Here is a 13,797-nt window from a genome sequence, read left to right on the forward strand (position 1 = left end):
CAAAGGAGGCTTCCCAAGTGGTTGACATCTTGACAAAATTCTACAAGAAGTTGGTCGACATGGTCATGGGGAGCTCGGAAATGGTTGTTGTTGGCAACCCGTCAGCTTCAAGGTCGAACCCTTCTCTGCCCCTAAAGAAAAGAAGAGGAAGAGGAAGAGGAAGGATATTGCGACAACCACCCGGTCACCGGGCAGCACTCCTCAACGGCCTGCACCTTCTTCTCCCATTGATTTGGAGACCCACTCACCAGTCAGGGTCCCTGCTGCTGCACCCTAGCTTTACTTGGTGCAGATTCCAAGTTTTCTAGGGTGTTAGGATTGGTTTAACACCGAACGAGGAGAATTCACTCTCCTCGATTTCAGAAGAAGACATCCTCTACGCATCAATAGAGTACACTGCCGAGGAGTTGTCATGGCACGGTTGGCTATCGACTCCCACAATCGCAAGACTGAAGAGATATCTCGGGTCGAGCACGAGTTCTCTGAGGCTACCTCCTATCTGAAGTCGACATTGGATCAAGTGTTGACTAATGAGTCGAGGGTGGTACGGGCTGAAGTCGAGCTCGAGTTAAGAAATACTCGGTATGTCGAGTTGGTGGCCTTGCGGGAGGCTGAGAAGAGGAAGATGGCCGAGCTATAAAAGGCCATGGAGGAGTTCAAGTTGGACAACTTGACTTTCCAAGCCAACTAGGCTTCCTTGGAGGATGAGCTCTTCACTCAGGACAAGCAGATTGTCATCATGCGGGGCGAGACCTTCAAACAGGTCGTCTGGTAAGCCCACCTTCTGTATGGAGGTTCCTTGACCGAGGGTGACTTCGACGTCGAGAAGGACGTATACAAGGGTCAACTGGTGACCTCTCTAAGTTGGAAAAGCTCTGGGTGTCGACGTCGAGGACTACTCTTGAAGATGCAGACGAAGACCTTTAGGTTTTAGTTTTCTTTCTTTTTTCCCTTGGGGCCAAGATGTGGCCGTCCTTTTTTCTTCCTCTGAGGTCGGAGTGTGGCCTCCACCTTTTTTAATCTATCAATGAATCAATCATCTTTTCTTTATATTTATTCTTCATAATGCACAAGTTACAAAGTCAAACTTTTTATCGGATAATCGATCGGCATAGTTGTAGGCGAGAGTAATTTTGTTTAAGTTTAGGGCTTCAATGTAGTTGATATGATCGATAATTTTGTTTAAGTTTGAACCAAATGTTTATTATCGACAGGGTATACCTGTTAGTGTTACGTCCTTAACCAAGCCAAGCATTTGAGGTGTCAGCATGGTATGTCGGTTGAGGCTACTTCCTTGGGTGAATTGAGTCTCTAAGTTGTCGGTAGGGTATTCCTGTTAGGGCTACTTCCTTGACCGAATTGTTGTCCTTAAGGTATCAACAAGGTATGCCGGTTAAAGCTACTTCCTTGATTGAATTGTCATCCTTAAGGTATCGGCATGGTATGCTGGTTAAGGCTACTTTCTTGACCGAAGCGGGTCCTTTAGGTGTTGGCAGGGTATACCAATTAAGGTTACATCCTTGACCGAATTGAGTCTCTAAGTTATCGGTAGGGTATGTCCGTTAGGTCCACTTCCTTGACCGAATTGTTGTCCTTAAGGTATCGGCAGGGTATGCCGATTAAGGCTACTTCCTTGACCGAATTGTTATCCTTAAGGTATCGACAGGGTATGCTGTTAAGGCTACGTCATTGATCGAACTGTCTTTGAGGTATCGCCAGGGTATGCCAGTTAGGGCTACGTCCTTGACCGAACAAAGCGCTTACAAATTCTTAAATTTAAATTGTATGTTTAAATACACATGTTTGAAAAGAAAATGGCTCATTAAAACCTTCCCGATTGATAACCCTCCTTAGGGAAAAAACGGTCGGGCAAGGAAAGAGTACGTAACTTTTATTACTGCTTTTAACGGTAATAAAACTTGAGGTGCGTGACATTCCACGTTCTTGGTACAACTTTTCCAGAAAGTCATTCTAGGTAATATGCCCCTACACCTGCGATGTCTCATATCCGGAAGGGGCCTTTCCAGTTGGAGGAGAACTTACCCTTTGTGTTCCTAGCTTCACTTCGCATTCTCCAAACAAGGTTTCCCTTTTGGAAACTTCTCGGTCGGACTTTAGTATTGTATCACCTGGCCACTCGGATTTTGCATGCAGCTTCGCGGACTTTGGTCTTATCTCGGAGCTCGTTGAATAGGTCGAGTCCGACCAACAGGCTCTCCTGATTTAGAGATAAGTCGAAGAGTTGCCTTCTGAGGGAAGACTCGCCCAACTCGACCGATATCATGGCCTCGATGCCGTAGGTTAGGTTGTAGGGCGTCTCCCGTCTTGATGCTTGGGGCGTGCAACGGTACGCCCATAAGATTTCAACTAGCTCCTCGGTCTTCCGCCCTTTCGTCGTGCCGAGTCGCTTCTTCAATTCAGTCAAGATGACCTGTCCATTGATTTTGGGTGTTCGACCGAACTTGTTATTGATTTTATGCCGAGGTCCTTGTAAAAGAACTGGAGTCCTCGGTTGATGAACGACCAACCATTATCTGTAATGATAGTGTGAGGGACTCTGAATTGACACACGATGCTTCTCCATACGAAGTTTTGGACGTTCGTGACCGAGATGGAGGAGAGGGGCTCGACTGCGATCCACTTGGTGAAGTAGTCGTCCGACCAGGAGATACTTTGTTTGCCCTGGCGAATGGTCATGGCGATACCATGTTGTGGAGCGCTTCGGGCTTGAGATGGGACTAGGGGCCAAACTCCTCACACTTGGTGCATTTCTTCACATAGTTTGCACAGTCGCTCTGAATGGTCAGCCAGTAGTATCTGGCTCTAAGTACCTTTGTGGTCATCGTCCTCCCGCCCGAGTGCTTTCTGCATGCACCTTCATGGATTTCTCGGAGGATGTACTATGTTTGCTCCTTGGTGATGCACTTTAATAGTGGCCTGGAGTACCCTCTTTGATAGAGGTTCTGGCCGATCATGGTATACCTTGCGCACTGTTGTCTCATCACCCTTTCTTCTTCTGGTTTGCATGTGCCGAGCTCCAGATACCGAATGATTGGAGTCATCCAAGTGTCAGCCTTGGTTACGGCCAGACATTCGACCTCTCCCATATTGGGATTTTTAAGATAAATTTTCACCACATACCTGTGGTGGCTCTTCTTTCTGGTTGTGGCAAGCCGAGATAATGCATCGACCCTCGTGTTATCCTCTCAACGAATGTACTCCACCGTTACTTTCTGGAGCCAAGTGATGAGGTTGGAGACTGTGTGATAGTATCTCTGCAGCAGAGACTCCTTCACTTCGAACTCTCATTTTATCTGACCAACTACTAATTGGGAGTCACTTTTGCATGTTACTTCATGAGCTACCATGTCATATGCTAAGTGTAGGCCAACCAGAATGGCTTCGTACTCGACCTGGTTATTAGTGTCCTTGAATCTGAGCTTGAGTGCCTGCTCCAAAAGAAGGTCACCTGATCCTTCGAGGACAACTCCAGCTCCACATGCCGCCTTGTTGGACGACCCATCAACATACACTGTCCATCCGGCTAAGAGATCCTGTTGGGATGTTAGTTTGGCTGAGATAGCGTAGTCGGTTTTTACAGTGATTGTGTGGTTTTGGAAGTAATATCTCATCCACCTGGCTGTTAGGACGAGCACAAACACAACCTTCTTATCATTTGGTACCTCGTCTTGGCCGCGTGGAGCATTCAACTGACGAAGTAGACTGGGCGCTCCTCCTTCTCGACCTCTTGCACTAAGACTACACTGATTGCCTCCTCCAAGATCGACAAATAGACAATTATTGGTTGGTCGGGTCTCGGCTTCTGGATCACTATTGGGGAGGGCAGAAACCCCTTTGGCTGTTGGAAGATTTCTTCACACTTGTCATCCCAACTGAATTTGGCTGCTTTATGAAGTAGTTGTGCCATTGCCCGGTTCTACTAGGCCAATGAAGGGACAAATCTGGAAAGGGCAGTGAGACGCCCTATGAGTTGCTACACCTCTTTCACATTCTGAGGGCTTCGCATCTCGTTTATCGCTCAACATTTGTCCGAGTTGGCCTCAATTCCTTGCCAAATGCACATTTCTCCATATTGAGCCTCATATTCGTCCTTCTTAATGCCTTGAAGACCTCCTCCAGATCTTTGATATGTTGGTCGCATGAGTCTGACTTCACCACTATGTCGTCCACATAGACCTCTACATTTCGACTGATGAATCCTTTAAAAACTATCTGTCCATGAGCTGCTGGTAGGTTGTTCCAACGTCTTTCAGGCCGAACAACATTACCTCATAGTAGTAATTCGCGCCATCTATCATGAAAACAGTCTTCTCCTTGTCCCTAGGATGCATGTTTATTTGGTTGTAGCTAAAATAAACGTCTAGGAAACTGAGGATTTTATGGTCGGCTGCACCATTCACCAGTCGGTCAATGTTAGGAAGCGGGTATGAGTCCTTTAGGCATGACTTGTTGAGGTTCGTGTAGTCTACACACACCCTCCATTTTCCATTAGCCTTGGTTACCATGACTACATTAGCCAACCAAGTGGTATACCGGACCTCTCGTATGAACCCGACCGATAGAAGCTTCTCGACCTCCTCTTTCGCTGCCAACCTCGTTTCCTCGTCGAGCTTTCTCTTCTTCTGTGTGACTAGGCGCGCCTCTTTATAGACTGAGAGCTTGTGGGTGATGATATTCGGTTTTACCCCAGCATATCGGATGTCGTCCTGGCGAAGAGATCAACATTCTTCTTCAACGCCTGATGCACCAACTCGGCCTCGACCACTGCTACGGTCGTGCCTGCACAGGTGTTGTGTTCCTCGTTGAGAAGAGGAACTCGACGTAGCTCTTCCTTAGACTCGAGCCTCGGCTCGGTCGTTCAGGGTCCAAATTGACTAGAGAGATCATATGCTCTTTGCGTGCTGACTGAGCTTCTCTTTGAGGGGACCCTCGTCCTAGAGAGGGTTTACGCTTAGGGGATTGGTTGCGGTTGACGTCGTGCCATGTAGGCTTCACCATAAGGCTTTCTGCATAACATTCTCGTACGAGTTTCTAGTCTACGTGCACTATGAGAATGTCTCCCGATGCCGACGGGAACTTCATCTCCAGATGAGGTGTGGAGATAATCGCCCTCAATCTATTGATGGTTGGTCGTCTCAACAGGATATTGGAGGAGGTGTTGGCATCGATTACCAGATATCTAATCTTGATCATCATGCTCGCCTTCCCCTCGGCGAAGGTGGTATAAAACTCGATATACCCTCAGGTGCTCACTCTTTCACCCGAGAAGCCGACAACGTGATCAATCATACTACTTCATCTCTTCCTCAACTATTCTCATATGCTTAAACGTCTTCCAATAGAGGATGTCCACCGAACTCCCTTGATCCACCAATGTCTTCATGATGATGAACTTGTCGATGTTGACCAATATCACCATGGGATCGTCTTGTGAAGAGTCAACACCCTTGAAATCTTCGTCAGTGAAGGTGATGGGTGACATTCTCGGTCGGAAGGAGATGGTGTTCACCTGATGCATTGCCCTCAGGTGTTTCTTTCTTGCGCTATTGGAGCTACCCCTTGTAGCGAATCCTCTAAAAATTGTGTTGATAACCTCTTAGTCACCCCTTCTCTCATCCCTTCTTGGGGGGGTCCTTTTTCCTCGGTCGATGCTTGGGTCGACGGTCTCGTGCCCTTGATGGGGAGTAGTCCCTTCGTCTCGTTGGCTCCTCCCTCCGTGGGGACTGCTTTGCACCACGACCCCCTTGTACAAATTGGCGGAGATGTCCATCTTAGATAAGTTCATCGATCTTATCCATCAAAGCTTGGCATTCCTCATGGTATGTCCATTGTTTCTATGATACCGACACCTATGGGTACGATTGGCATTATCAAGGCTTGCAGCCTTCCTTTGTGGTAGAATTAACTCGGCGTTTAGAGCCTCATCTATGATTTTTCCCCTGTCGACGCTCAAGGGTGTATACTTTGTGAATCGTCCAACTCGGTTATCTCTACGCTTATCCCCTCGACCGATAGCTGGTCGGTTTTGGCATTCCTTCTTGTCCTTCGCTTTGTCTCCACTGGCTTCCACTCCTGCCTAAGTTTTGAACTCTATCATCGCTTCCAGCTGCATAAACTTGGCGGCTCTCCGCCTAAGCTCGTCCAAGCTTGCAACCAGTTGCATGCACAAGCTATTAGCAAACGGTCCCGGCCGCAGGGCTATCAGCATGTGATGCATTGCTACATCCGGGCTTAGGTTCCAGATGCTCATGGCCACCTTGCCAAACTTGTCTACAAACATTTTTAGTGATTCCCACTTCTCCTAGCGGATGCCGACCAGGACGATGGTTAGATGGTGCGGTCGACTGGTGGTGAATTGTGTCTCAAGCTTGGACACGAGCATTTGAAAATAGTCGATAAAGTTCAGAGAGAACTTCGTAAACCAACTCAAAGCTCCTCCTTTCAGCGATGTAGGGAATAATCAACATAGGACCGTGTCGTCCGAGGTATATAAGCTCATGTGTGTGGTGTGCTCGCTTGGGTTGGTTGTACCGTTATAGTGATCCTTATTGAAGCCTTTCCACTTATCCGGTACTCCGATTATGGAGTCGGTAAAAGGGTGTCGGCGGATTGATTCCAGGGTGCCGATCGTGGGAACCGACTTGTTCAGATAGGACTCGCGATCAACCTCTTGGGTGTGGACCTTGTCTTTCGGCTCCTCCACAGTCTTGGGGCTAGTGGGGATGGTGAAGGACCTCTCGACAAGATTAGTCGGTCCTACTGACGGTCCCTCCTCCACGAACTTCCTCTTCATTTCTTCATTTTCCTTTCGGAGAGCCAAGATCTCATCCTCGTTTTTCTTAGTGATCTCCTCATTCCTTCTCTTCATCTCAGCCCTCCCTCTCTGCAGAAACATCAATAATGTCATCTGCTCAGCTTCGGTCATCCTTTCACTAGCCATGCTTCAAGTTTGTACCATCTACTTTCTTTTCCAAGCTGATTCTCTCAGTCCCACGGTGGGCGCTAATTGTTCTCAAACTGGTTTGGGGCCAAGAGAACGATTTTACTCCTTCTCAGTCGGTCGGTCTGCACTCTTACTCCTCTCCAAACAAGCTCCTTACTTTCCTCTATCTCTCGGTCTCATAAAGTCCAGACTCGGATGGTACTTGCAAAAGGCACTCCGACGCTCAAGTCAGAATTCAAGAATTCAGTATTCGACACTCGATATTCTGAGCACTGTGTATGACATACTTGGTTCTTGGATTTTGTGCCTATTTATATGGTTATTATGGGTCGGATGGTACTTGCAAAAGGCACTCCGACGCTCAAGTCAGAATTCAAGAATTCAGTATTCGACACTCAATATCATGAGCACGGTGTATGACATACCTGGTTCTTGGATTTTGTGCCTATTTATATGGTTATTATGGATCTTTTCTTGTTGGGTCAGATTAGGGAGTTGCGTCATGTTTATAAGTGTATTACCTAAGCGTAATGGTCTTTACAGTCTCGGTCGTACAGATCCTATTGATACAAAAGTCACCAAAAAAATTTCACACTAGTTTAAACATGATAGAATGGGTATATATATAACATTTAATTAATATTTTTTATTATGTTATCTGTCATACTAACTTTTATCTTTATCTTCTCAAATATAAAGGTTAGGAAGAAGACTAATAAAGAAAATATTATATGATTTATCAAGATCATCTAAGAAAAATGTTTTTCTTCAATAAAATATCTTACAAGTTGCTTCAGTAGCATTCGAGATTCAACAACAAAAAAATGCATTCCACAAGCCCATATCATAATAAACGTTAACCACGAAAAAGTTACGAGACGGGTTAAGGAAAAAAATACTATGTTTTTGGGAGGGGTCGAACAAAAAGTTCTTTTTGAGATTTCATTGTGTAAATCTCATTTTACAATTAAGTTTTGTAAGATTAAATTAAAAATTTATCTTTTGAAATAATATTAGAATTATTTAAAATTAATTATAAGGATTTGTTAAATCTGTCGTATCATCTTTTATAATATATGTGCTGTATTATCTTTTATAAGTGTTATATTTTATAATATATAAGTAGATATAAATTTTAAATCCGTAAAAGTTGACTTATACTTAACGCATTTTATTTCATGAGATTTTCACTATTTTGATACAGTATATTTGATCCATAGAGAACTGAAAAAGGTAAACTCAGTGGCTTGGGGTTTAGGTCCCTCCCCACCAAGAAAAGCATTAAGCAGACAACATGTGAATCCTTTCAAATATCCGATTATTGAGGAAAGAATATTCATTTTTCAATTATTCCTGTCTTCTACAAAGCTTCAAGTTTATATGGTTTATCTGCTTAATTAATATCAATTACTAGTCATCTTTCCCTTCACTCTCTAGGCCGGCAATATTAAATTCATAAAATAAAATCTAATTTTGTTTATTTTTTGTCTTTGCTACACCTGACACAGTTAACAATGTTTTTCCTTGTGCTCGACGATGAAAAGCCTTTGATATATGTTGGTTACGGTTCCCACACCTTTTGACTCAGCCTCACAACATCACCTTAGCATTAACAGGACAACTCAAATTTGCAGAAAATGTCAGGAGAGGAAATCTTGTCATCCAACGAAGAAGAATATGATATATCTCAGCCTCCATTTGGTAACAGAAATGGCTACAATTCAAGAATAGGAATCTATCACTCTCTAGTTAAGCTTGACACTAAGCATGAAATCCCAACAAAGCCTGACCTTAACACTGCCCATTTTGTGCTGTCACAATTCCCACAAGCACATCTTGCTGAGGCAAAAACTGCATTCATTGATGCAAAAACTAATCTGAGTGTTAGCTATGGTGAGCTAAGAAGGTCTACCTACTCCCTTGCATCAGCTTTGTTCCATGGACTTGGGGTTAGGAAAGGTGATGTGGTATTTTTATTGTCACCAAACTCAACCTTGTACTCAGCCATATGCCTAGCTGTGTTAGCAGTTGGAGCAATTCTGAGCCCTGCCAACCCCATCAACACTGCATCAGAAATTGCGAAACAAGTGAGTGATTCAGGTGCTAAACTAGCCATCTCAGCACCAGACGAGCTACACAAATTGGTCCGAACTGGGGTTCCTACAATTCTTACTTCTCGTTCTTCTGATGGCAGCATGTTATCAGTTGAAGAGTTAATAGAAGGCTGTTATAATTCAACAGAGTTGCCGCAAGTTCCTGTGGCACAGTCAGAGACTGCTGCTATACTTTACTCTTCAGGGACCACAGGAATAAGCAAAGGCGTGGTCTTAACTCATGCAAATCTCATTTCCATAACGAGATTAGTTTTGTGGTCTGCTGAGGTCAGTGGATCCCAAGATGATATTTTCTTGGCCTTCATTCCAATGTTTCACATCTATGGACTTGTATTCTTTGGATTAGGATTGTTATGTGTGGGTATAACAACAGTTTTGATGCGGAAGTTTGATTTCCAAGATATGCTTGATGCAATCCAGAAGCACAAGGTTAACAACATACCAGCTGTGCCACCAGTGATCCTTGCGCTAGTAAAGCATTCGAGGGAAGCTAGGTGTGACTTGTCCAGCCTAAGAAGGGTGGGGACAGGTGCTGCACCTTTGAGCAAGGAAGTGGCACAGAAGTTCAGGAAGATGTTTCCATGGATTGAACTAAGGCAAGGTTATGGACTAACAGAAAGTAGTGGTGGATCAACATTTTTTGCCTCAGACAAAGATGCTAAAGCTCATCCAGATTCGTGTGGGAAGCTGATTCCAACATTTTTTGCAAAAGTTATAGACACTGAAACGGGGAAGCCTTTGCCGCCTCGCAAAGAAGGAGAGTTGTGGTTAAAAAGTCCTACTATTATGAAAGGATATCTTGGAAATTTGGAGGCAACAAGTGCAACAATTGATTCAGAAGGTTGGTTGAGGACTGGTGATCTTGGTTACATTGATGATAATGGATTTGTTTACATAGTTGAACGGATAAAAGAGCTAATCAAGCACAATGGGTATCAGGTATTCAAACCCATAACAGTTTCAGTTTTCAACTACAATATCACTAAATTGCTTAGTTATCAAGGTAACAACATCTTGCTTGTCTCAGGTAGCTCCTGCAGAACTGGAGTCTGTGCTGCTGAGTCACCCTCTTATAGCTGATGCAGCAGTTATACCGTGTGTTACCCTCTCACGTTTTTCATTCTTACTATTCATAATCTGTGTGAATTTCTCATATGGAAACAAAGACATGATGCAGGTTGGAAGATGAAGAAACTGGACAGATACCAATGGCATATGTGGTGAGAGCAGCTGGTTCTCAACTCTCAGAAGACCAAATCATTCAATTTGTTGCAGGCCAGGTAACTTTTATTTTTCTTTGCTCATTTAAGTATTTTTTAATGTACATAAAATAAAATGGAGAATTTTCAGGTGGCTCCATATAAGAAAGTAAGAAGGGTGAGTTTCATTGACACTATTCCAAAGTCAGCTGCTGGCAAGATATTGCGTAAGGATCTTGTTTCACAAAGCAAATTTCAACCTGTCTCCAAGCTATGAAGAGCAAGTAGAAATGATAGTATCCCAGAATGTTTCACTGTTCTAAGATATCAAATTGTTAATCCTAGATTTACTGGTGCAGGCTAAATGGATATTTAATGTTTGTAGAACTAGAACAAATGGATTTGGCAAGAAGAACACAGTGAATCAGAACTCTAAATAAATATTTATTAATAAAGAATATTGCCCTTTGTGGTTTTGATCTTATTCTGAGTTTGTGAATTCAGTATTTTTCTGTTGTCTTTTGAGGCTTTGATTGCATGTGTCACTACCATTTGTGTTTATGGATAAACAGAAAGTTTGTATATATCGTGCTGAGATTTTAATTGTACAAAGATTCACTCCAAGCCAAAATATTCATTGTACAATGGCTATTGTTTATTTTCTTAATCTATTATTCTTTCAAATTATATTTTCTATGTATATGGAGTAGCTTCACCAGTATCTTATTTATGGACTCTATATAAAATAAAAATGTAATGACAATTCAAATACTAACACTATTTTAATCTTAAAATTACACTAATAACTTTCTAAATCTATATGGCAGCCTCATATATCTCTCTTTATCTAAACAATATTTTAAAGTTTGAAATAAAACAAAATTTTCTAAGAAAATTAACTCATTCAAATTCAAATTATAATATTTACAAGACATTTGATTTATTCTATTTTCTCTCTCTTGTAATTCTTCTTATTATTATCTCTCAAGCATGAGATTGATTCTTCATTATTTAATTTTAACCGATTACGAGAAATTAAAGTAACAAGGAAAAAAATGAGAATGATACCAGAAATTTTTAGGTGAAAAACCCCTTTAAATAGAGGTAAAAAAACCACCGGCGAGAGAGCCAAAACTTCCACTATAATGGTACTGGGACTGGGAGTACAATGAATTTCTCTCAGGGTGATGATAAATAGCCCCAAAACAAATTCTCTTTATATGGGTTAAACACTACAAGTGTGTGTTGCTGTTTGTTGTGTGTTACATTGCTTGAAAGAAGTCACTATATATAGTGGTTCTAGGAGACAACAATAATAAATACAATTAATGGTAATTAACCTCCCTTTGATTGCAATTGATTGTGGCAATTAACCTCCCATTGATTGCAATTGATTGTGGCAATTAACCTCCCATTGATTACAATTGATTGTGGCAATTAACCTCCCAATTATGACAAGAAAACGGAAAGGTGAGTCATAACCCACAATTTTCTCTCTCCCTCTCAATTTTGATTTGTTTTTATATCTTTTTCTTTTATATTCTAACTCCTATTTATTCAAATTCAAAACAATTTTTTGTATATTTCTTAATACTTCTAAAATGTTTTCATTTTTAGTAGAAAAGGTTAGTATTTAAAAAACATATAATATTTTTTTTTTCTAAAAATTGAGCAATTTGAATATTTTAATTAATCATAGAAACACATAAGAATTTCAAAATTTATTTTGAACCTAAAATTTTTTAAATTTCAATGGTTTCTATACCTTTTATAATAATATGTATTTCATTTTTAATATTTACTTTGAAATTTTGTTGAACTCTTTCAAAAAAATTATGAGTCAAAAATTAACTTGAAAAGTAAAGATAGTCGAATAAAAAAAATTAAATCAATTATTCTAAAAAAACTAGTTGTCCTAAAGACTTTTGAAATTGTAATGTTATTGGTATACCTTAATGTTGTTCTTATCAAAAAAGTGAAGGCTAAGATATTGATGATGTGAAATCTTTAAGCTTTGTAAGTTGAGTTGTTGATATTAATGAGGAAATGTCTATGTGGGGATGAGGTATGTACAAAAATGAAATGGAGGTTTTGTTGACTTTGGCTTAATCCCAAGTCCCACATTGGTGGGTTCATTGTTTGGGAAGGAGGTTTGAGGGTTATAAATTAAACTTTCCTCCTTCATTGTTATATATCCCAATTTGTAATATCTTCTCTCATAATAATAAAAGTGAGCTGTTTTTGCTGTGCTCGGAGATTAGGCTAAATTGGCCGAACTCCGTTAACAATTTTCGGGTGTGTTTTTTCCTCTTTATCTCTTTTATTATTCCGCTTTATTTATTCAATATTATTTGTCGGGTAACTCTGTTAGGGTTCTGTTTTAGTGGGAAAATTACCCGTTTTTCCCAACAAGTGGTATCAAGAGCTGAAGGTTCGCCTTGGGTTGTTTGAAATTATTTGTAATATTGAATATTATATTTTGAGTTTGTAATGGCAAATCAAGAAGAAGAAGCGAAGGATGTATCCAGAGTGTCGGGCTCCTCGTCATCATGGTCGAGGTTCCCGGTGTCCACTTTGAAATTGGCGGTGGAAATATTTGATAGCACTGGACATTTTGGCATGTGGCAAGGAGAGGTCTTGGACTCTTTTTTTCAGCAGGGTCTTGATATTGCTATTGAAGGAGAGAAACCAAAAGAGGTAGAGGAGAAAGATTGGAGCATCATCAACCGGTTGGCATGCGGAACTATTCGATCCTGCCTGTCCAGAGAGCAGAAGTATGCTGTAAAAAATGATACTTCTGCACACAAACTGTGGAAAGCATTAGAGGACAAGTTTCTGAAGAAGAGTGGTCAGAACAAGCTCTTGATGAAGAAAAGGTTGTTCCGATTTGACTACCAACAAGGTACTACTATGAATGCACACATCACTATGTTTAATCAATTAGTAGCAGACCTGTTGAATTTAGATGTGAAGTTTGAGGATGAAGATTTGGCTTTAATGTTGTTATCATCTCTTCCTGATGAATTTGAACATTTGGAGACTACGCTCCTTCACGGGAAGGAGAATGTGTCGTTAGATGCTATTTGTTCTGCTTTATATAGTCATGAATTGAGAAAGCAGGATAAGATGAAAACCAAATCAACGAAATTAGAAGAAGCATTGGTGGCAAGAGGTCGTCAACAAAGTCAAACAAATGGGAGAAGAGGGAGGTCTAAATGTAAAGGTCGAGCCGTTGCCAAAGACGAGTGTGCTTTCTGTCATGAGAAAGGACACTGGAAGAAAGACTGTCCAAAACTGCAGAAGAAAGGGAAGGCTCCACAAGATGCAAATGTTGCAGAATGCAAAAGTGATATGGAATCAGATATCTCTTTAATTGTCTCGCTTTCAGCATCATCGTATCCAGATGAGTGGATATTGGATTCAGGTTGTACCTATCATATGTGTCCCATTCGAGATTGGTTCTTAGAATTTCAAGAACTTGATGGCGGGGTTGTTTACATGGGTAATGATAATCCATGTA

General features: G+C 41.5%; 1 protein-coding gene across 1 annotated transcript; it reads left to right on the forward strand.

The window, feature by feature from the left end:
* The first annotated feature begins 8,439 nt into the window (after window positions 1–8,439).
* LOC137828962 (peroxisomal OPC-8:0-CoA ligase 1-like) lies at window positions 8,440–10,761 on the forward strand. The gene is made up of 4 exons (XM_068635743.1): window positions 8,440–10,017; window positions 10,106–10,173; window positions 10,256–10,358; window positions 10,429–10,761. Exons 1-4 carry the CDS (start codon window positions 8,602–8,604, stop codon window positions 10,552–10,554), a joined length of 1,713 nt encoding a protein of 570 aa, XP_068491844.1. The 5' UTR covers window positions 8,440–8,601; the 3' UTR covers window positions 10,555–10,761.
* Window positions 10,762–13,797: the final 3,036 nt, after the last annotated feature.

The sequence above is a fragment of the Phaseolus vulgaris genome, chromosome 7 (assembly GCF_000499845.2).
Source record: "Phaseolus vulgaris cultivar G19833 chromosome 7, P. vulgaris v2.0, whole genome shotgun sequence".
NCBI lineage: Eukaryota > Viridiplantae > Streptophyta > Magnoliopsida > Fabales > Fabaceae > Phaseolus > Phaseolus vulgaris.